Source organism: Giraffa tippelskirchi, chromosome 1 (genome assembly GCF_054371585.1).
Source record: "Giraffa tippelskirchi isolate mGirTip1 chromosome 1, T2T-mGirTip1v1.2.pri, whole genome shotgun sequence".
NCBI lineage: Eukaryota > Metazoa > Chordata > Mammalia > Artiodactyla > Giraffidae > Giraffa > Giraffa tippelskirchi.
The window spans coordinates 213,268,888-213,292,927 of record NC_137275.1 but is presented as its reverse complement, the minus strand read 5'-3'; the positions used below and the strand labels follow the sequence as shown (position 1 = coordinate 213,292,927).

Here is a 24,040-nt window from a genome sequence, read left to right as displayed (position 1 = left end):
GAATGATGGAGGTAACAGTGATATGAAAGTGGTTCAGATTTATTTGAAATGTCTTCTCAATTAGTAAGTAGCTAAGAGAACACATTTTTTATTGCCGCTTGGAAAGGTTAGAAACAAAACTGTGAGTATTCCTGAAGATGTGAAATTATATTAATGATAAAAAATATGGGCATTCTTAGAAGTTAGAATTTGAACTCTACTACCACTATATTTAATAAATTAAGGTATTCATTTGTGGTTACAGCTAATTCTGTTGTCAGAATCAACATATGTTGAGTACAATTAAATGTATTATAATAGACAAATCATCTTAAATATTCAAGGCATTTTGATAGTAAATTAATATTTTTTTGGAGATTGTGGAAATTTGGAGTAGAAACCTTTTAAAGATGACATTTTTTAAATTAGACAATGCCCCATCAAGTGAATTTACTTAGAGTATCCATACATTCACATGTCCAGACTTGTAAACTGGGTTAGCCATCAACGTAATTTATACTAATGTCTCGACTTAATGCACTTCCTTTTTTCAAAGGAACCCAAATGTTGCTTTACTCCAGCTGTCTGAGTTAACAGCCCATTTAGAGGGAGAGAGTCTATGGGTGTATGCTGCTGAGGCATTTGCATTGTAGAGTTCTGGAGTCTTCTGGCTCCCCACCACACCCCATCCATTGCTTTAAAGCTGGCTCCAACTTTGTGGGGTTTGTGATTAAACAACACTGGAGACTGTGATTTCTAATGCCATCCTTGGAATTCATGTTGGAGGTGAAAGGCCACTTCCCCTGTGGAAAAGGCTTTCACATTCTTCTGGAACTGAACAAAAATGAGGAAAGCATCCCAGTTCTGTGACTTTGCACAATTTACCACGTGCATCCAAGGGATGCAGGAGAAATGATCCTCATTGCAGATGGAGAGAGGTCAAGTGTCATTGAGCAATGGCTTCAAACTCAAGTCATCTGACTCAAGTCCCAGGCTCCACCTGACTGCAGTGGCCTCATTACGAAGCCCTCCAGCCATGGCTGAGGATGGCCTGTATGTCACCTTCTAAGGTGGTTGTGTAGTGGTTGTGTAGCAGTGAGGACACTGAGTGTGCAACACCCATGTTGTAAATAAGAAAGCAAATATTTTTATATTTCACCCTCTCACGTATAATATTTCCTCTATAAATAGGTTAAAACTAAATCGAGACTCAATCTAGTCTCTGTAGCAGGCAGGGAAAGAATAAATTAAGGGATTTTCCTTCTGCTTACTTTCAAGTCAGGCTAATTGTTTCATGAACTGTTTTTCCTTGGAATACCAGTTGTGCATATTTGTGCTTTGAACTTTCAACGATATCTCATTTCCATTAGCGTAAAATGAGAATCACTTTGATTACCTCCACTGTCATCTTTTGTCACCACTCCTCACCTTGCTGTGTCCCAGCAAGACTGAATTGCTCTCAGTTCTTCAGACCCGATTTCTCACCTCTCTTGACATTCCCTGTGCCCAGACATTCTCCACTGCCTAGGCGTCTGAACTCCTATGCATCTTTCAGGTCACAGCATAAGTGTCTCTTCCTCCAATCCCCTGGGCTAAGTGGGTTCAAGCCCCTGCCAAATGCTCTCAGAGCACACTCAGCTTCCCCATCATTTTACTCATCACTCTTTCCTGTAATTGCTGGCTTGTCCTCCCTGCTAACTCCCTAAAGGAGGGACTATAGCTTGTTACTCATCATTGTAACAGACACTCTTACGTAGTAGGTACTCAGCAAACATTTGTTGAATGAATACATAAATGAAACTACTTCTTTGGCAAGTCTGGTTCACAAAGCTTGTATTTCACATACATTGCCAGACTGGCCAACATTTTTATATTCTTCTACCTGTGGTCATTCTCTTAGCAAACACTGAGCTTTTGTCCTTTGAAACATAAATAGAAAGATCTTTCGTAACAATGCTGTTTTGCCCTGTAAAACAGAGTTTGACATTTTTAACAATAATCATTGTTCAGAAATGAGAATTTATAGACCAGGGATGCAAAACTGCATTTCACCATCATCTCAGAGAATCATCAGTTTATGGACATACTAAAGTTAAAATTCTGTAGACTCAGATTTCATTAATTCTTACCTAGTGTGGGAGAATAAACTTCTATTTTATCTCTGTAGTCCTTTTTCTAACATTGTACTTGTTACTGGGGAGATACCCAACCAGTGTATTTTTGTAAATGCCCAGATAGAATAATAATGTTTGCTAAATTTAGTTAGTGCTGTTCTAAGCACTTTACATGGATTAACTCATTTAATCCTCACAACAACCAGAGGAAGTAGATTCTATTATTAGTCTAATTTTACAGATGTAAAAACTGAGGCTAGGCATTTGGCATGAATTACCAGTGTTGGCTTCCAAGGTGGCGCTAGTGGTAAAGAACCTGCCAACCAGTGCTGAAGACGTGTGAAAGGCAGGTTCAGTCCCTGGGTTAAGGAAGAGGCCCTGGAGGAGGGCATGGCAACCCACTCCAGTATTCTTGTCTGGAGAATCCCCATGGACGGAGGAGCCTGGAGGGCTACAGTCCATAGGGTTGCAAAGAGTCATACACGACTAAAGCGACTGAGCATGTACCAGTGTTGGCAAGGACTTGAGGCACCATTTTATCCAATACACTTACTTTAAAAAGGCACATGCACATTCATTAAAACTTTCATTAAATGGAACCCACTATCCACACTCAAATTAGCCAAGTGCTTTTTTGCCCCATTAAGCAATTTACAATGAATAGGAGGACTTCTTATAGTTAGATTTAGGGAAAGGGGTACATTTTACTCTCTATCTTTTTCTTTTCTTAAAACATTTTGATTCTTTATTTTGCCATTTTAGTGCTTTTTATATTATTTAAAAATAATACACAGATTGGAAAAGATTAGAATGTATTTGTCTTAAAAGTGACTTACCTAAAACCCAGGTCTTCCAACTTAGAGTCTAGTGCCCTTTTCTCGCTTCACTGTAGTCTCAGAGATAAATTCGCCAACATGATTTCAGACAAAATGCAGGGGCCATATTTAATTATCTCTAGTTGGCGTCTGTCCTTAAGGAAATCGGACAGTTTGGACAACTCAGGGATAGACTGCATCCCACAGAGTTTTTTACTACTGTTTCTGTAATTAAGTTTACAGTCTATATTCAGGATTTTGTGCTTAAGAGCTATTACCACTGAGGTTGTCATTCTTAGTTCTGGCCTGAGGGTCAGCCAAGGTTTTCTGTAAAGGTCCAGATGATGGATATTTTAGGCTTTAAAGTCTCTGGGCTGTTCAGCTCTGTCACAGACATAAATCAATGAGCATGGCAGTGTTCCAGTAAAACTTCACTGACATATTCAAAGCTTATATAACTTTTACATGACACCCATATTTTTCTTTAGATTAAAAAAATTTTGAATGTAAGAACCATTTTAGCTTGCAGACCATACAAAAATAGGCAGCAGGTTGGCCTGTGGACTGTAGTTTTCCCACTGTTGCTCTCAGCTAAATGACCCAGGTATCATGATCAATTGTATAGGATACTGCCAGTAATTTAAGTTGTTACTGGTAAACTGTAAAAATATCAATGTTAGTGAGCAATTTGTAAAATAAATTAGAATCGATGGATTGTTATCTTGATAATGCATTCCCATTAGAACCTGCATTCTAATATATTTTCCAGAGTTGATGTGAAAGAGAGAGCGGTAAAGTCAGAGCTGGGTGAACAGCAGTTTATTTTATCTAGGTTGAGGCAATTGTGAATGACTTTTACTGAGCCACTGCTCTTCATGGTGGGACTACAGTTGACCCTTAAAAGATCACAAAGGCTTAGGGATACTGATACTGTCCTTTAGTGGAAAATCCACCTATAATTTAGAGTAAGCCCTCCAAAATGTGAGGTTCCCACGTCTGAGGCTCCTCCTATCCATAGTCCCACATCCAAGGATGCAACCAGCCTCACTGCATGTAGCACTGTAGTATTTGCTATTGAAAAAGATCCATGTTTAAGTGGACCTATTCAAACTAGTTCCAACTTGTGTTGTTCAAGGGTCAGCTGTACAATGTTTCAGACTAATGTATTTTCCTCTAGACAGTTTGTAAGTATTGCCTAAATCTATTACATTCATGGGATGGGAGTGTTTTACACATGTGACTGTGGCATCATCTCCTGTATCATAATGGAAATATGTTTGAGAACCACCACAATAGTCCAAATGCTGAGATGTGAATACTTTACTGTATAGAATTGCTCTGTTCTCTAAACAGAATTGGTTATATTTAGTGAACAGTTTGATTATTCTCAGTGTGTTTGTATATACATTTGTGCATATGTGATAAGGACTGTGTTTATACATAAATGCCTATATATATATACCATTTGAAAGTCTTTGTCAAGATTGTTTCTGTTTCTGATCTCTTAAATACTTTAAAACTCAAGAGGTAAAACATTATGTGTATTAATAGGCAAAACTACCCCTGAATTTATGGTAGTTTAGTTTGTAGAAAGGATTCCTGGATCCTTTATTAAACTTTGCCTCCTCCATTCAACATTCTATGACTTGTTAAGAATGTATAAAGTATCATTGTTGAGTCTGACTTTTCTATACGGTTAGTTAAGAAACTAAGACTAGTGTGAACTGAGTAAATGGCATGTTGATGCAACCTATCCATGTTTTATATTTAATTAGATTCCTTATTCATTTAATTATTTAGTTTCAAGTTATACTTGGTTGTTTTTTATATTTAATAGATAAGTATACATTCTTTGTCATGAAAATAGTGGCTATTAATGTGATTTTAAATATTATTAAAGATTTAAGTGAATCATCAAGCTCTTTGGGATTTTTCACTTCAACTATGCTGATAGTCCATTAACGTTTTCCACTTCCCCTGGATATTGGCCATTAGGCAAATAGCTGTTCCATTCCATTCTTCTGGAGAGTGATCAATTCTGTAGGACTATGGGGTGCTGTGGTGGTTGTGGCATTCACCCAGATCACTCAAGCCGTTATCTTTTCATCAGATAGAATGTCCTGACCACCTGGAAGAGTAAATGCAGCTTCTCCACATGCCTTATTCCCCCAGATGTGCTGATATGCTGGAACAATCTGGCTCCAGAAGTGTTAATAATACTTTTTTGAGACTTGCCTATCAAATACTATTTTGTAAGAACTATGCCTTTAAATAGACATTGATGGGTTATATTTGTTTTATAATAATTGTGTACCTAATGTTCACTTGTGATTGATTTTGAGATTTATGTATATTTATAAGCCTGTCCTATGTGAATTTTTACTCTATGCTGTGTGGTATCTTACTAATAAAGACATGGATTTCTATTTATGTAAAGTAATTGTAGCAATATTCCTAGATGCTTCCTAAGTGATTGTTCTGCCCATCTGACATCACAAATACTCCTATCTTTAGATGATTATGTTAGAGTTAGAATATATTAACTAGATTTAAACTTTAAAATATAAATTCTCAACATGGTTTGAAATTCTTCAGTTGATGTAATTAAAGTTTGTAATTCTTTACTGCTTTACTTTGATGCATTTTTGATTTTATGTTTGTTTTACATCCTTTCATCAGTAAAGACTTTGTGAAGTTATAAACCTTGGAGAAGATGAGAGCCTGTCATCCTGACAAAGAAAAAATCATGTTGCAGTAGTCAGGTAAAAATATTTGCAGAAAAACAATTTGCAAAAGAAATCTGCATTTAAAGTTTCAGCCTAATACCTTTATCAGATAGTAAATGGAGGCCTATAATCCCATTTAAATTGTATTAGTTGACTAACAGTGCATACTAGCCCTAAGAATTTTGTCATAGACCTTAGTGGTAGCTAAATCATACTGTATGTTAACAACAGTTAGTTTAGTGGTAAAGGCTTATGAAATTGCAGAATGCAATAGCTGAGCAAATTGAGAAACTGGGACTAGGTTGAAAAGTGCAAGGAATGTCATGTTAAGAAAGAATTAATTATTACCACATTCTGCATTATAGGCTCTAATTCTTACCACCTCCCAAAACAAGTATTTGGTTATTTTTTGGTATCCTGGTGGTATTTATTTTGCAGTATCCTCAGTGGGTAGCTCAGCTATCAGACCTGACCCTGGCTGATGAGGTTTGACTTGTAAGTTTCTTAGGGCTCAGTCCCAGGTGCAAGGACCAGGGGATGGGCTATTAAAAGAGAGCGCTGGAGTAGACGTGAAAGTCACTTGCATCCAGGAGGTCAAGAAGCTTTAACCACTTGTTGATTGATTCATTCGATGAATATTTATTGAGGACTCTTATGTGCCAGTCTGTATGTGAGAAACTACACATGGAGGACATGAGGAAGACCCACTCTTGATTTCTGCCCCTAAGAGGCTCACAGCCTATTTGGGGAGTCAAATACATAAACACCACGATCATATCATTTGGTGACTGCAATGTAAGGAAATGCTCAGGTGGAGTAGGGATCCTCACCCAGCCTGGGGTAACCAGGAAAGCAGGTGTAGTACTGAGGCTGAATCTCTCTTTTTTAGCATTTATTTATTTATTTGGCTGCAGAGGGTCTTAGTTGCTCATGCAGGATCTTTTAGTTGCATCACACAAACTCTTAATTGCAGCATGTGGAATCTAATTCCCTGACCAGGGATCGAACCTGGGCCCCCTGCATTGGGAATGCAGAGTCTTAGCCACTGGACCACCAGGGAAGTCCCTGAGGTTGAATCTTAAGGAAGGAATAGGAGTAAAGCAGGCAAAGGATCTGGAGAGGCATCTTCAAGAAAGGGGAGAGCAACCCAGGAGAAAGGCCAGCAGGATGAGTTGGGAACCACTGTCATTTGACAGGGTTTGTATTAGTTTCCAATTGTTGCTGTGACAAGTTACCATAAATTTAGTGGCTTCCAACAACAGAAATGTATTCTCTTGAAGTTCTGGAGGCCAGAGGTCTGAACAGAATTGCATGGAGCTAAACTCAAGATGTTGGAAGGGCTGGTTTCTCCTGGGATCTTCAGGGGTGAGAACCCTTCCTTGGCTCTTGTGGCTTCTGGTAGCTGTGGGTATTCTTTGGCCCATGGCCTCATGACTCCAATGTCTGCTTCTGTGGTCAGAGAGGTCAGGGCCATCCATATTATCCAGGATAATCTCCCTACCTCAAAGTCCTTAACCTCATCATATCTGCAAAGTGTAAGTAAGGTAACATACTTCACAGGTTCTAGGGATTAGCTCCTGGATATCCTTAGGGGCCACCTAAGTGCTAGAGGATAAAGGATGAAGCAGGGAATGGGGGGAGGTGAGGCAGGATGAGTGTGGCCCCATCACAGAGGACCTTGGATGTCATAGTAAAGAGCTTGGAACCTTCCCACATGGTAAGGAGGATTTGAAGGGATCAGATTGTATTTTAGAATGATCATGCTGGCTACAGGGTAAAGAACTGATTGGAGTGGAGCAAGAGGGCAGATAGAGGGACCAGCTGGAGGCTGCCTTGACATCAGGGTGGCGCCAAGGGTTACAAACAAGTATCGCTTAGGATTCAAACCTAGCAGGACTTGATTCTCAACTAAAGATAGTTTACTTGTAAATAAAAGAGGGATTAGTCTGGTCAATTTGAAATGCATCCACCATCTCCTGGTGGATCAGTGTTGCCCTGATTTGCAGAGAAGGCTGGTTGTTTATACTCTGGGTAGCCTCAGCCTTAGCTGGAGTATCTTGTTGGGAACAGAGCCAAGGTAGACTAGGAATTCCAAGACCTGGTCCCTAGCTCTCAGACTTCAATCATTCCAGATAAAATGTTCCAGAAAAAAATCACTTCTGTGAAGATGTGTCCTGTCCTACCAGCAAAGGACACTTACGGCCAGCCATTTTTTAGACAGGCAGTTCTGGCTCTTAGTAATAATTATTAGTCACAGAATTCATCATGTAGATGTCAATCCCCTCTACCAAACTTCCTCCTACCCTGGAAGAGAAAGGGGGAGCAGTTTTGGTTGCAGATTTTTTGTAAAGGGGGATTGTGTGTGTTTATGTTTTCCCCCAAAGAACTTCCCAGGTTTGTTTTACTCATCTGGGCTGTTGCTGGATACCTGGGTCTCAACTGGGTTGGTTGAACCAATTTGGTAATTTCTTCACTGACCTTTTTAGTGAACTAGTAAACTTGTTTTTGTTGACATGGCTTGGAAGGTCAGCTACAGCTGGATGGTACAAACCAGAAGGACAGGAGCCTAGACTGGATGAACAGGAGCCTGGAGGCAGAAAAGGCTAGACTCCACTCAGTGAAGTGGCAGGACTTGTGCTTTAAGTGAAGGCACATGTCTCAGCGCAGGAATAGAAGAGATAAGCAGGAGTGGTCAGCCAGGGCCCGATGGTATCAGACTTGGTTGCATCATTCTTTCTTCAGGCACTGAGATTTAAAAAAAAAAAAAAAAAAAAAAAAACTTTAGTAATTTCTCATGTTCATACTTCCCAAACTCTTTTCTTCTAAACCATTTATTTACATTTTTAGTCTGCCAGTTTTATCTAGTATCAGACACGGGATGGTTAGGTTTTTTTTTTTCTTAATTATGTATCTATTTGGCGGCACTTGGTCTTAGTTGCAGCACTCTGGATCTAGTTCCCTGACCAGGGATTGAACCCAGGAGCCCCTATGTTGGGAGCGTGGAGTCTTAGCCACTAGGCCAACAGGGAAGTCTCTAGTTTAATATAGAGAAGGCAAATATGTTTCCTCTTGTGTGCTTACTTTGTGGAGTTGGTTCAGTTCAGTCGCTCAGTCGTGTCTGACTCTTTGTGACCCCACGAATCGCAGCACACCAGGCCTCCCTGTCCATCACCAACTCCCGGAGTTTACTCAAACCCATGTCCATCGAGTCGGTGATGCCACCCAACCGTCTCATCCTCTGTCGTCCCCTTCTCCTCCCACCCCCAATCCTTCCCAGCATTAGAGTCTTTTCCAATGAGTCAACTCTTTGCATGAGGTGGCCAAAGTACTGGAGTTTCAGCTTCAACATCAGTCCTTCCAATGAACAACCAGGACTGATCTCCTTTAGAATGGACTGGTGGGATCTCCTTGCAGTCCAAGGGACTCTCAAGAGTCTTCTCCAACACCAGAGTTCAAAAGCATCAATTCTTCAGCGCTCAGCTTTCTTCACCGTCCAACTCTCACATCCACACATGACCACTGGAAAAACCATAGCCTTGACTAGATGGACCTTTGTTGGCAAAGTAATGTCTCTGCTTTTAAATATGCTATCTAGGTTGGCCGTGACTTTCCTTCCAAGGAGTAAGCGTCTTTTAATTTCATGGCTGCAGTCACCATCAGCAGTGATTTTGGAGCCGAAAAAAATAAAGTCTGACACTGTTTCCCTGTTTCCCCATCTATTTCCCATGAAGTGATGGGACCAGATGCCATGATCTCAGTTTTCTGAACGTTGAGCTTTAAGCCAATTTTTCACTCTCCTCTTTCACTTTCATCAAGAGGCTCTTTAGTTCTTCTTCGCTTTCTGCCATAAGGGTGGTGTCATCTGCATATCTGAGGTTATTGATATTTCTCCCGGCAATCTTGATTCCAGCTTGTGTTTCTTCCAGCCTAGCGTTTCTCATGATGTACTCTGCGTATAAGTTAAATAAGCAGGGTGACAATATACAGCCTTGACATACTCCTTTTCCTATTTGGAACCAGTCTGTTGTTCCATGTCCAGTTCTAACTGTTGCTTCCTGATCTGCATACAGGTTTCTCAAGAGACAGGTCAGATGGTCTGATATTCCCATCTCTTTCAGAATTTTCCACAGTTTATTGTGATCCACACAGTCAAAGGCTTTGGCATAGTCAATAAAGCAGAAATAGATGTTTTTCTGGAATTCTCTTGCTTTTTCGATGATCCAGCAGATGTTGGCAATTTGATCTCTGGTTCCTCTGCCTTTTCTAAAACCGGCTTGAACATCTGGAAGTTCACCGTTCACGTATTGCTGAAGCCTGGCTTGGAGAATTTTGAGCATTACTTTACTAGTGTGGGAGATGAGTGCAATTGTGCGGTAGTTTAAGCATTCTTTGGCATTGCCTTTCTTTGGCATTGGAATGAAAACTGAGCTTTTCCAGTCCTGTGGCCACTGCTGAGTTTTCCAAATTTGCTGGCATATTGATTGCAGCACTTTCACAGCATCATCTTTCAGGACTTGAAACAGTTCAACTGGAATTCCATTACCTCCACTAGCTTTGTTCGTAGTGATGCTTTCTAAGGCCCACTTGACTTCACATTCCAGGATGTCTGGCTCTAGATGAGTGATCACACCATCGTGATTATCTGGGTCATGATGATCTTTTTTGTGCAGTTCTTCTGTGTATTCTTGCCACCTCTTCTTAATATCTTCTGCTTCTGTTAGGTTCATACCATTTCTGTCCTTTATTGAGCCCATCTTTGCATGAAATGTTCCCTTGGTATCTCTAATTTTCTTGAAGAGATCTCTAGTCTTTCCCATTCTGTTGTTTTCCTCTATTTGTTTGCCTTGATCGCTGAGGAAGGCTTTCTTATCTCTCCTTGCTATTCTTTGGAACTCTGCATTCAGATGGGAATATCTTTCCTTTTCCCCTTTGCTTTTTGCTTCCCTTCTTTTCCCAGCTATTTGTAAGGCCTCCTCGACAGCCATTTTGCTTTTTTGCATTTCTTTTCCATGGGGATGGTCTTGATCCCTGTCTCCTGTACAATGTCACGAACCTCTGTCCCTAGTTGGTAGTAGTTCCCTAATAAGTTCTGCTAAGAAGGATTTTGAGGCTGTATCTAGGCTAGGTGAGAAAGAGTTCAGTGATTTATTAGCAATGTCTGCTATGGGTTTTGTGAAAAGAGAGTGGTAACTCATATGTGGAATCTAAATGCATGTCTGTTTGATTACCTTTTCACATGGCTTCTCCTGCAGTGTACACACTTCTTTTATGTGTAATGTATACACTGCACTGTAAGCAGAAGATTTTTGTTTAAAGGAGGTGCTCATTACAACTCAGTAAACACTCTAAGACAGACATGCTGCCCTGGAGAATCCTCTCCTGTGTTTGTTTTACCTCTGGGGCTTTTATCTTGATGCCCTGGGAGTCTGTGAATGTTGACTGTGGTTTAAGAGATGCCTCTTGGCGTCTCTAGGACAAAATGAAGTGTCACCCTGGGAACCACTATCAGATTTTCATTATGTCCTAGGCACTGTGCCTCTGCTTTAGACACACTCTCCCATTTTATCCTCACGGCAGCCAATGATGCAGGTATTATCATTTTATCAGCCAGAAAGCTTTCTGTTGCAAGAAATGTAAAACTGAACCCAAACTGGCTTAAATGGTTAGGAAACTCATCAGTTCACACAACAAGCAGGCCAAAGGCAGTGTGGTCCCAGGGTCAACTTGATCCACTCTTCTGAATCTGTTGCACTGTCACTGCGTTGCTGTTCCTGGATGCCCACAGAGGCTGTTCTTCCCTGAGGTGAGTTGCTACATGGCACTAAAGAAGAAAACCCAAGTAGCCTCAGGCTTCCCTGGTAGCTGGTAAAGAATCTGCCTGCATGGCAGGAGACCTGGGTTTGATCCCTGGGTTGGGAAGATCCCCTGGAGAAGTGATAGGCTACCCACTCCAGTATTCTTGCCTGGAGAATTCCATGGGCAGAGGAGCCTGGCAGGCTACAGTCCATGGGGTCGCAAAGAGTTGGACATCACTGAGTGACTTTTCACTTCACCTCAAGTGGCCTCACATTTTGGAGGATGTGCCTAAAAGCATACACTCTATGAGTTAGAGATTTGAGTAGACTGTGTGTATTTTGACTGGAGTGCAGAGAGAAAATGGAGAAGGCACTGGTGACCCACTCCAGTACTCTTGCCTGGGAAACCCCATGGACGGAGGAGCCTGGTAGGCTGCAGTCCATGGGGTCGCTAAGAGTCGGACACGACTGAGCGACTTCACTTTCACTTTTCACTTTCATGCATTGGAGAAGGAAATGGCAACCCACTCCAGTGTTCTTGCCTGGAGAATCCCAGGGATGGGGGAACCTGGTGGGCTGCCGTCTATGGGGTCACACAGAGTCGAGGACGACTGAAGTGACTTAGCGGCAGTAGCAGCAGTGTGTACTCAAATTTATTTTGTAGGCCCTACATCCCAGGATTTTAATTTTTCTCTGCTCTTAATCATAGGACTACGTAGGAGAAACATCCCCAGTGTTTCAGTACTATTTCTTACAGAAAGCACAAACAACTTTTTTGAAAGGATAGCGAATCATCCGTTCACTTGCTCAGCAAACTCTGAGCTTATGCTCTGTACTATGAATGGCCCACACCCCTGCGTCTCCTGCATTGGCAGGTGGATTCTTTACCCCAGCAGCCCTGAACAAAGTAAAGAGGAAAAAGGAAGGTTTAGGACAACTGAAGCAAATTATTTACAGAGTCAAAGTCCAAAGACCACTTGAAAAACAAGGACTGTGACTTGAAACCCAAAACGGGATGGAAAGGAATCACTTTTTCTTCCACTTGAAAATTTTTTGAAAACAAAAGAGGGGTAACTTGCAGAGTTTCAAAGTACTCTCATATTGAGTACTCAGTAAAACCTTCCCCCTTCCCTCTCTTCTTTCCTCCCTCCTTTTTCTTCCTCTTACTTCTCTTCCTCCTCTTTCTCCTCATCCTTCTCTTCTTCCCCTTCCTTCTCTTCTTCTTTCCCTTCTTCCCCTCTCTTTATCTCTTCTTCTTCTAAATAAAATGCCCTTGGAGGTGTTTTACAAGTAGTAGGCTTGGGTACCAGGACCTTTCCGACAAGAAAACAGAAGCACCATGCATTGTCTCAGAGCTTCCTTTTTCTCTTCTGACACAAGAATTTCTGTTATCACTCCCATGGGAAAGGGGAAATTAGGGTTAGGGGCTCAACTGACCTGACCTCAGGTCTCAAAAATGGAACAGTGGCAGTTTGAGACTCTGACCTAGTGTTTTTTCACTAGGAACACCCTGAATCATAAAACAAAAGAAAACCCTCCCTTCACTCACTGGTTACTGTTGTCTTCTAGGGAGGCAGACTCCCCAAAGAGTCTGGGGAGATTGCTCCAGCATTGACACCTACATTGTTGTCAACAATAGCTGTGCAGTAGTTTCCTGAAGAGCTTTAAAAAAAATATGCTAAACTTGCAGTGGTCCCCAACCTTTTGGCACCAGGGACTGGTTTCATGGAAGACAGTTTTGCCACTGGGGGTGAGGCTGGTTCAAGCTGTAATGCAAGTAGTGGGGAGCTGCAGATGAAGCATCTCTTGCTCCCCCATGCTCATCTCCTGCTGAGCCTGATTTCCTAACAGACCCCTGATGGGTACCAGTCCGAAGCCTGGGGGTTGAGGACCCTTATGCTAAAGGCTCCCTTGTCAGACGAATTAATTAACCTAGTAGGTAAGAATCAACTTAGGAGTCAGACTCCGAGTTTGAATCCTACCTCTGCGCGTACTAGCTGTGTACCTTGGCAAGTTACTTAACTTCTCTGAGCCTCAGTTTTCCTCATTGAGAAGTGGGGATAATAACACCATCTTCTTTGTAGGGTTGTTCTAAGGATCAGACGAGTTAATAGGAATGAGACATTTATAACATGGTCTGCCATGTGGTAATCGCTATTTAAAATCCTGCCAAACACACCAGAGCCAACACTTTATTAAATAAATCAATAAAACTGAATATGGTAATTGGTCTTTTTAAAGTATTCGCCCACGGATTCTAATGTGCAGCTTGGGTTTTCAATCTGTGAAGAGAGTGACTGTTTGGGGAGTCTGCCTCCCTAAAAGTTGACAGTAACCAGCGAGTGAAGGGAAGGTTTTCTTTTGTTTTATGATTCAGGGTGTTTTGTGTAAAGGCTGTTACCTGACATTCCTCCCCTCCCCCCAGTGTGTGACTAACAGAACACGTGAATTGAGCTAGCATACCTTGCTCTTATACTGTATGTTGGTGGGGAGAGGAAAGTTTGTTTTTTGCCTCTTCTAACACGTAGACCCCAGAAACCTGTTACCTGAATTCTGCAGGGACCAATGAACCACAGGGAGCCCGAGGGCGAAGGAACGCTCGCTATACTCTCTGGGAGTCGGAGTTCCTCAAAGGCTGTGTAAGCGTTCAGTGGTCAGTTAGGAACTACAACTCCCACAATGCCGCGTGTCGCCCGCCCTGCCTCTCTCCAGGCCTCCCAGTACCGTCTCTTGGCGGCGGCAGCGGCAAAGGCACCATGGCCGACGACGGCGGCCCTGAGGAGGCACCCAGTCCGCGGGGCTCCCCGAGCCGGGCGCCGCGGGCTCCGCGTGCGGTCGGGGCAGGTAGCGGCGGCAGCGGCTGCGGGGAGACCCCGCGGACAGCGGCGCTGGCGCTGCGCTTCGACAAGCCCATCAAGCAGGCCTTCTACAACACCGGGGCCGTGCTGTTCGTGTGCCTGTGCTGCGGCGCCGCCGTGCTCGTCTACTTCATCCTGGAGGCCTTCCTGCGCCCGCTGCTCTGGGCCGTGCTGTGCGGCACCTTCCTGCACCCCTTCAAGAGCTCGCTGACGCGCCTGGGCCGCCACTGGCTGCAGCGCCTGCACCGCGCGCACACGCCCATCGTGCTGGCCGCGCTGCTGCTGCCCATCTGCTTCGCGGACTACGGCGTGGAGGCCCTGGGCGAGCAGGCGCTGCGCCGCCGCCGCCTACTGCTGCTGCTGGGCGCCGGCGGCCCGCTCCTCTACGGCCTCTACAGCCTGGGCAGCTACCTGGGCGTGCAGGTGCTGCTGGCGCACGCGGGCGCGCTCATCTGCCGCGGGCTGGACTACTTCAACAGCCTGTGGGTGAGTGAGCCCCGGCCCGGGCCCTCGGCCGTCCCGCCGGGCACGGAGTGACCTTCACCACACCCCCAGCTCGCTGGGGTGCAATCTTGCTGCCCCTCGGCAGCCAGAGGTCCAGACCTGAGCGCTCAGGCAGTGTCCGTCTCCGCCTTCCTTCCCGTTTACCCGAGGAGCTTGGCGCTCTTCCTTCCAAAGAGAGGACGGGTGTGGTTCGAAACAGTCTGCCCGTTAGGAGGACGTGTGCCCTGTAGGGAAGCGCTCTTCCGTTTTGCAGGGAGGGCTGGCTTTCAGCGCATCGGCAAGTGGACAAGAATTTACTCCTGGTCTTGGAGAGGGAGTATTCAACATCTTCAGTTCTGCTCACGTGGGACTATCCTGGAAGAGACCTTAGAGATCCTAGGCCAATCTGTCATCCTACAGACAGACAGGTGACTTCTTACCAGGCTTGTTGGGGACAAAGGGGACTCGTTGACGCAAGTTTCTCAAGTCCTGGAACAAATCTTTCTTAATAGTTCAGAACTGCCTCTCAGTTCGGGTGATTTCATTATACTTTGTGCCAGGCACCTAGGTGTGGAGCCCCCAGGGCCTGTGTCTTGCCACATTCTCTTCTTGGGAACTCCTTATGCCTTGTGCAGGGATTGCTCTGCAACATTACATCTCCTCCCACCTGGATTTCTTAAGCAGACTGGGTGAAGGAAAGGCATGTTTGTGATTCCTGGATCGTCCTGAGCTTATTCTTAGATAATCAGGGAGCTTTAGAGTTGGAAGGGATTTCAAGGATAATCTGGTGACACATTTCCTAAATCAGGCCAGATTGTAGATCGGTTAATGATCCAAACATTTCACTTTGTTGTTCAGTTGCTAAGTCGTGTCAGGCTCTTTGGCACCATGGACTGAAGGATGCCAGGCTTCCCTGTCCTTTACTATCTCCTTGAGTTTGCTCAAACTCCTGTCCATTGAGTCAGTGATGCTGCCAAACCATCTCATCCTCTGTTGTCCCCTTCTCCTCCTGCCTTCAGTCTTTCCCAGCATCAGGTTCTTTTCCATTGAGTTGGCTTTTCATATCAGGTGGCCAAAATATTGGAGCTTCAGCTTTGGCATCAGTCCTTCCAGTGAATCTTCAGGGTTGATTTCCTTTAGGATATTTCACTGGGGATGACAAAAAATAAGTGAATATTTAATATATAAGACTGTTATTTCATTAATAAGTAGTACCATCTAAAAATAAATTTATTCACTTTTGTCCCTGTTAAGTGCACCTTGATTTCAAGTTGTAAAATAATTCTCTTTGTCTGTCAAGCAAGGTTATAACTTGCCTGAAGTTATTGGTAGAGTCGGTGATTGATACCAGAACTCCTGTCTTCTCTAGTTCTATCAATGCAACCTGGCAATTAAAGTTAAAAGTTGATTATGTTATTAGGTACTGGACTTTGTGAGGGATTTAAAAGAATTAAGGTACAGGCTCTGTGTTCAAGGAATGTGTCATATGTGAGCGTATTCTCATGGAGATGACAGACACACATCTAAATGTTTATTTCCCACCAGTTATGGGCCAGCAAGGTATTGGGGAGCACCTCATCCATAATTTTGGGACGCTGCCTGTGTGTGCAACTGCTTTGTGATCAGACAAAATCCTTGGCCTCCAAGAAGCTTGGTTATTTCAATTTCAAAAGTGATACCCACTTTCTGGGTAGATTGTCAGGTGAGAGTGATCCTAGTGTTACTTTGCTCTTTATTGTCTTCTTGCCTGCCACTCTCCAGGAGAGGTTTCTGAGGTCCTGAGACTGTGACTGTCCCAAAGGCACTCAGACTTTGAACAAATCCAAGGTTCACATTCATGGAGCAGCAGTTAGACGTTACTTCTCCTTTACCTTGTTTTAATTTCAATTAAGTTGATTGAATGCTCCTTGCATAAAAAGCAGAATACTATATGCTGTTAAGAAATACAGAGATTACTATAACTTGATTCCTATCCTCAAGAAATTCAATTTTGTCAAATTCAGACATACTTATAGATCCTGCTAACATTTTTGACTATTGATACTACAGTATATTGTAAATTACTATAGGCAGGATCAAGTAGTGTATCCACCAAACTGTAAGAAATTAGGAAAGAAAGGCCTAACATATATGAATGCTGTATTTTCATAGTGAAGTTAGAATTGAATACATGGGTACATTTGGCATAACTAGTGGAAACTGGGGCATTTGACCCAGTCACTCACAGATAGTGGAAAGAGATGAGGAATTGAATAATTGTGAAAAAGTGCCTGAAGCTTAATGTATATAGATATGAATATCTTTTTATTGACGATAAACTCTTTCCTTATATTTTATTTACATAATTTTTGTATGGGTTGTAGATTAGCAGAAGAGAAGTAAGGACCAAGATTAGCTAGATTAGAAGAGGGGAAGGAAGATAAAGGCAATTAATTATTTTAGCTGATTAGCTAAAGTGATGGGAGGAAAGGATAAAAATCCCATTATAAAAGGCACAGAATGAGTGAGTTAGAAGAGAATAGGAAGTGGTGGGGGGTCTAAATTGAGGGAGTAGAGCCTGGAGGTTGATCTGAGTTGTTTCTTGAAGCAGTCTTCTGGAGCAGGTGGTTGGATGGGAGTGAGCTAAAAGTTAAAAGTGTACCTGGGAAGCAGAGACAGGGAGCCCTCAGCTCTCTGTCGCAAGTGCTGATTAAGGCCTGACATGAAGTGAAAGCCGGTCCTGTGACCGGGCAGCTTGCCCTCTCTCTGACTTTTCTATCTCATAGTTCACAATGGTTTGGTTTTGTGAGCCCAAGCAGAGCTGCCTGTGATTTAAAAAAAGAGTCTTGATGCTTTCTAGACAGCCTGAAAATTTGAGCTGCTGCTGCTGAGAAATACGGATGGGAGAGGTATGTATGGGAGAGGTAGAAAGAAAAGTGAATTTAAACAAATCTACATTTTGGAGAGCCGACAGTTCATGCATTTAAGATCCATCTTTTGAGCATCTGCCATGTACTGGTAGGCACTTTCATGTGTGTTATTTCATTCTCACGATAGTCATGTGAAGTCAGAGGGATGGATTTCATAGGTGGGAAGATTTCGAGATTGATCTGTTCGTTCAGAAAATGGTACTTACTCAACAGACCTATCAGCAGTTGAAGGCCTTTTGTCATCAAGTCCTTCACTAAAGATTTTAAAACATTTTCCTCCAGTATGTTGTGGAGGAACACTTTTTAGTTTAATTTTTTTTTTTTAGTACAAACTGATTTTAGTTATTAGGGAAAAAAATAGAAGAATATCAGGGTTGGACTGCCCACAGATGTTCCCCCAGAGACCCCTGAATTCCTGTCGTCTAGAAGTCTTAGTCGTCTCTCTTTTATCCTTTCACCTGTTCGTTTATTTCCAAGTCCTATCCCGTTTTCCTTTGTCGTGTCTTCAGTACCCATGTTTTCCTTTCTTACCACTTTATCCTTCCCATTCAGTTTCTGTTCCCCTTACTCTGGGGTTCCTTCAGTCTCCTAGCTCTTTTCTTCTCCTAATACTCCATCCTATCTGCAAGTGAAATACTCATCGTTTATAATATGGGCAGTTAAAGAAAAACAGTTTCAAATACTGTACTGACTTAGTGATTTCTAAACACTGGGGGAAAAAAATCATCTATTGCACCAGACTCAGGTATAATTCAGTCCTTAGAGGCCTGGTCATCTTTGCTTGGTGTAGAGCTGTCAAGATAAATCTAAAAAGTTAGCCTTCCTGCTCCACCATTTTTCTTTGCTGGGAGTGTTTTTGGGTGTTCCTCTCTCCTTTAGTTCAGAATTGTTAGAACATTTGAAGACATTTGCAGTTTTTGCAGGAGTAATGGATTTGTTTTCTCCATGGCCTCTGATCGCATTGTTTCCATTTTACTTTATAAAGAAGCATAAAGTGGAAAGAACAGTGGCTGAAAGATAGGAGTGTAAATTCTAAACTGAACTCTCTCAGTAGCTTGCTTTGGGACTGAACAAAAGAGGATCCATCTCTGGGCTACTCAACCCTAGTTGTATGAAGTGTTGGCTTATCTTGAATGATGTCTAATTATCATCCTCATTTTAGAGAGCTTAAAGAACCTGCTCAGGGAATTCCTAAGTGGTGCTAGTAGTAAAGAACCCGCCTGCCAATGCAGGAGACATAAGAGACACGGGTTTGATCCCTGGGTTGGGAAGATCCCCTGGAGGAGGACATGGCAACCCATTCCAGTATTCTTGCCTGGAGAATACCGGAATGGACAGAGGAGCCTGGTGGGCTACAGTCCATGGGGTCGCAGAGTTGAACATGATTGAAGTGACTTAGCACGCGTGCGGGGTTCCTGGATATTCAGTTTTACAGATCCTAAGAGTTTGGTAGTACTGCCAGCAAGGCTCTTTGGGACTGTACATTAGCCAGCTGGCCAGGCCTACTCCATTCCACTTCGAGGTGTGTTTTGCTTGCCTGGCAACAGTAAGGAGGAAAGTTTTCCAGTGCTTAGGTTCTTTCTCACGTAAAGACTTTGATTATAAAATATTCTTGACTCTAAGTTGCCACATCATGAAGAGAACAGAGTTTTCAAATTAGAATAAAATGGTTTTAAAGGAGAATGAAGTATCTGAAACAATGATCTGATTAGGGCTATGACTTGACCATGCATGCGTGCGTGTTAAGTTGCTTCAGTCGTGTCCGACTCTTTGAGTTTCCTTTAAAAAATCTGAAGTATGCAATCTCTCATTTTTTCCTTGCTGTGCAAGTGATACTAAATTCCTTATGAATACAGGTAAGAAACAAAAACTTGTTAGAGACTGGTTGAAAAGTATCATAGGGTTAAAATCTGAAAGCATATCCTCTGGTTCAGCTTCTCACTGAGGGTACATTCTCCTACTTGGTCTTCCCCATCAGCTTTTGCTCAGACTTTTAGTGATAGTAGTTTATTTCCTTTTTAGATTTGTCGTTTTCAGTTGCTCAGTTGTGTCCGACTCTTTGCAACCCCATGGGCTGCAGCACCAGGCTTCCCTGTCCGTCATCATCTCCCAGAGCTTGCTCAGACTCATGTCCATGGAGTCGATGATGCCATCTGACTGTCTCAATCTCTGTTGCCCCCTTCTCCTCCTGCTCTCAATCAATTTATTAGAAAAATTCATTATATTAAGCTGAAATATGTTGCTTCCTAGTTTCCACCTGTGATTTCTGCTCTCAGAACTACAGAAAATTGCGTTGCCTCTCTCAGATAACATTTCCCCAGCTATTTGAAGATAGCTGTTGAATCTTGTTATTTCCTTCTCTTTTCCTAAGCTGAACAATTCTGCACCCCCCCGTATCTATATCTCCTGTATTGTAATTTCCATTTCTTTTTGCACTCTGAATTTTATTGCCCAGGTGATTTGATAGTACAAGTCACTGAAACACTTTCCCTAATGTACTTTGATTAATAGGCATTCACACTCGTTATACTTCTGACGAGCTAGTCTCTTCCCATTCTGTATTTGTATAGCTGAGTTTTGAACCTAAAAGCAAAACTTTGCATTCCTCTCTACTAAATTTAATCTTACTTGGTTAGCCCATTGTTCTAGTTTCAGAGTATCTTTTTGAATCATTTATATTCACTATCCCCAACTTTGTGTAATCTGAAAGTTCAACTAGTACGCCTTCTAGTCTTTCATCTAAATTACTGACTGCATGTTTAATAAACAGGACTGATTATGCTTGTGTCACATACCTCTGAGGACTATTCATTTGCCGAGGATCATTTTTAAAGAAAATTTCAGCAATTTGTAGTCATCAAAATCAACTGTTTTTATTTTCCCTTTTGAATACTGGAGCGGCTTTTCCTCTTTATTTTTCTGGCACTACCCTTTTTTCTCCTTAATGTTAAGAAAGTAGATTCTGGACCCAAATCCCCAGGTTCTAATCTTGACTCACTTTTTAGGTGTGTTACCTTGAACACGTCACTTCTTTGAAGTCTCAATTTCTTTCATCTCTAAAATGAGAATGATAGCAGTACTTATTTCCTGGGGTTATAAGGGTTAAGTGAGTTCATGTATATAATGTGTTAATATAGAGCAAAGCCTAGCCCATGGTAAGTGCTATATAAGTGTATTGTTGTTACACACTGATTTTGTTCTGAGCTCTACCAGCCTATCTCAAAACTCTCTAAATTCCCAGGGTTAAATCTGTGTGGTCCTACAAGCTTGAACTTTTTTGAGGCACCTGTAGGCTCACTTCCTATGTGCTCATACATCTTGGACTTGAGATCTCTTTAATATTTAATCTTACTAGTTGCTTGAAGAAGAATATTTTAATGTCCTTTTCTTTATAAAAGAATTAGTGCTTATTAAAGACAACTGGGAAATTACTGAAAAAGGAAAAACAAAATCTTATCACCTAAATACAACTTACTAGTACATTTCCTTCCCCCCATGAAATAGATATAATCCTGTCATATGTGTTTATTGTATTTTGCTTTTTCCTTAATAATATCTTAGGAATATTCCAAGGTATGTAGTCTTGATTTTAAAAAGCCTGCTTTAATGGTTGGATAACATTTTATTGAGTGAATCATTCAGAGTTAACCATGTCCCAGTTATTGAAACTTTGTTAATTTTTCATGGTCCTAAATTAGACTATGGTGAGGTTCTTTACATTTTACCCTTTTTCAGAATTTGTCATTATTTAATAAGGTCCCAAAACTGAATTCTCAAGCCTGAAGCTGTAAACATATTTTAGACCTGAAGGGTATTTTCAGAGATGATCAAAATAAAGTAGGTAGTTTTTTTCTGTCTTTTGTAGTAACCATATCAGTTCCTTTTTCTTCATTCTCTGGGTTACAGCTTAAAGTCCTTTTTTTGTTTGTTTGTTTTAATTTGTCTATATTTTTTTCAAGGTTCAAGTTATTTTAATAAAATGTTGGTGCTTGCATTTGTTCTAGCTTATGTATTATTTCCATCTTTTGTGTGTGTTCTCTTAAAATATGAGGTTATTTGCGAGTTTCTGGGTCAGCTACATTGATGGTTTGTGGGTACTTGGAGTCATTTAGTTTTAGGGTAGGGAAACACTGAGGAGGGGACTCTGGTTCACCTGTTCTGTTCTCAAGTCTTCCTGTTTCTTCCTCTGGTAATATTTTTTTCAGCTGTACTTCCTCAACTGTGTGTAACTCTGGACTAGGTTTTAGCCATCTGTTACCTAGGTTATTTCAGCAGGGTCACACTTCAGCTGCCTGCCCTCTTTTTAGCTTTCAAAAAGCTCTTTTCGTGGTAACGGGCATATTTTCATAGGTTGTAATTGAATCTTTTAACCTGCTTCTTTTTGGAAAGCTTCCTTCTTTCTCTCTCTCTTTTTTGGCCATTGTGTGAGGCTTTCAGGACCTTTGTTCCCCAACCAGGGATCGAACCTGGCCCTTCTACCGCCGTTCCCTTCCAGGGGTGGAAGTGTGGAGGTCTAACCACTGGACTGTCAGGGGAATTCCCATTTGTTTCTTCTTTTCTTTTGTGAACATTAATCTATAGAGAAAACGTTTAAGAATTCCACAAGGTGAAGCTCTTAATTTAAATCCATGGCTTCAAAATTGAATATCTTAAGTATCTTTATGCATGCTGTAGCTTTTGAACTTAAATGAAACTATATTTATGTATTTTTTGTTAAAGATATTTAGTATCACTGCATGGGATTTCAAACCTGTTCATTTGAAAACTTGATTTATCAAGGCAGAGGAGGAGGACCTATGCCCTCTTCTGTTAGCACCACCAGCCGTCACCCCTGTTGTTCCCACAGCTCTCATGCGATGGGCTTGCAGATTTTGTATAACTGTGTGTTTATTTAACATGTATATATTTTACAGCTGTGTCTGTGTTTCATTTATTTAAGATCTGGACCTTGGTAGTTGGCTATGTGTTGGCTGTTTCATTCAAGTGGAATGCAAGCACTGAACGCTACTTGAGAGCCATGTCAATTCCCGTCTGGATTATATTGCTTTTTCATTTAGGTGGGTCTGTTGTTTTTCCTAAGAAAGTCTAGCTTAAGGTCAGCAGCGGCTGACCATGTGAATCAAAGCGAATTTTTTGAAGTTTTATGTGTTGCATTTAAAATTCTTTAATCGTTTGAAAATGTTCTGGCTTAAACAGTCATTAATCTTGAATGAAAATGTTATACTTTAAGATATCTACTTTTAATTATATGGAATGTCCATTTTCAAAAAGTTCTTTTAAGAATAAATATTGATATATCTTAAAAAGTAGAACACACTTGGACTATCACGGCTGTTTCTGAGTGTCTCACTTGAAGATATAGATAAGCAGTCAAAAATGATAAGAGGTGCTCAAAATCATGTGAGAGGAACTATTAAGGGATCCAAAGATTTTAACTCTCCATAAGAGCAGAGCACTGGGGCTACAGGGGAGGGGAGAGGTGAAGATGGAAAGATATCAAATATGGAAACCTGTTTCACGTACTTGAAGGATTCTGTGAAAGAGTGGTTTAAACAGATCTCTAACCATTTGGGGCAAGTGTCAGAGCAAGGAGTAGCTTCAGAGAGACATGACTCTGTTTAACATAAAGGATGATCAGTGTCAGAGCTGTTCAAAGTGATGAGTTCCCTGTTATTTGAGACTCTTCACTGTTAGCTGAGAGGCTGCTAGGATGTTGTAGAGTGATTTTTCAGGGACTGATTTATCTTTAAGTCTTAGTATATGGAAACATCAAGTTTTAATTTAAAAACAAATTCTGTAACCTAGAGTAGTAGATAGCCTATTAGAAGTAGTTTTTAGAGCTGCTTATTGTTGGAGAAGGAAATGGCAACCCACTCCAGTATTCTTGCCTGGAGAATCCCAGGGACAAAGGAGCCTGGTGGGCTACAGTCCATGGGGTCACAAAGAGTCTGACACGACTGAGTGACTCACACACACATTGTTAGGAAAAAAACTAGAGTTGATTGGAAGTATGTCTTTGCTCAGAATCTGATAAGGAACAAAGCATAACTTTCTAGCTTGCTGACTTGGAATGCTAAAGGAATTTCTCAACAAGATCCCCTAATATCTGTTGGGATTCATTTTGAGTTTGGGGAAGGTAGAGGAGGGAGACTGGCAGGTATGTTCCTAAGGCTCTAGACCAGCTCAGGGAAATGCAAATGGCTTTTGATCCTTGGCCACTTGTTAGGTTACATTAAAGCTTTTTGCATGCCCCTCTGGGCCATTCCACTCTTTCTTGAGAGGTAGAATTCACACCCAGCTATTTTCAGGAGTGCAAGTCAGACACCATGATTTAAGGTTCTGTGCCTGTTGCAGGTCATTC

General features: G+C 41.8%; 1 protein-coding gene, 1 long non-coding RNA gene and 1 other non-coding gene across 10 annotated transcripts in view; 1 reads left to right on the top strand and 2 right to left on the bottom strand.

Moving 5' to 3' along the window:
* Window positions 1-4,289: 4,289 nt before the first annotated feature.
* On the bottom strand, window positions 4,290-14,227 carry LOC145520200 (uncharacterized). 3 transcript variants are annotated; one of them, XR_014064307.1, is made up of 4 exons: window positions 14,154-14,221; window positions 13,976-14,064; window positions 12,597-12,742; window positions 6,250-8,379 (listed from the first exon to the last, which is right to left on the bottom strand). It is a non-coding gene; the product is annotated as an uncharacterized LOC145520200 (long non-coding RNA). The 3 variants fall into 3 exon arrangements; XR_014064310.1 differs by lacking the exon at window positions 12,597-12,742 and having other exon boundaries at window positions 14,154-14,227; XR_014064311.1 differs by lacking the exons at window positions 12,597-12,742; window positions 14,154-14,221 and having other exon boundaries at window positions 4,290-8,379; window positions 13,893-14,064.
* TRNAG-CCC (transfer RNA glycine (anticodon CCC)) lies at window positions 6,622-6,694 on the bottom strand. Its single transcript has one exon. It is a non-coding gene; the product is annotated as a tRNA-Gly (tRNA).
* The window catches only part of TMEM245 (transmembrane protein 245), a 91,740-nt gene continuing 81,861 nt past the window's right edge, over window positions 14,162-24,040 (top strand). For all 6 annotated transcript variants that reach the window (XR_014064271.1, XR_014064275.1, XR_014064276.1 and 3 more), the window contains exons 1-2: window positions 14,162-14,773; window positions 22,619-22,736. Coding sequence is in view for 3 of the 6 variants with exons in the window: in XM_081525964.1 (XP_081382090.1) it covers window positions 14,186-14,773; window positions 22,619-22,736 (706 nt within the window). In the remaining 3 variants the exon portion in view is untranslated. The remainder of the gene's footprint in view (window positions 14,774-22,618; window positions 22,737-24,040) is intronic.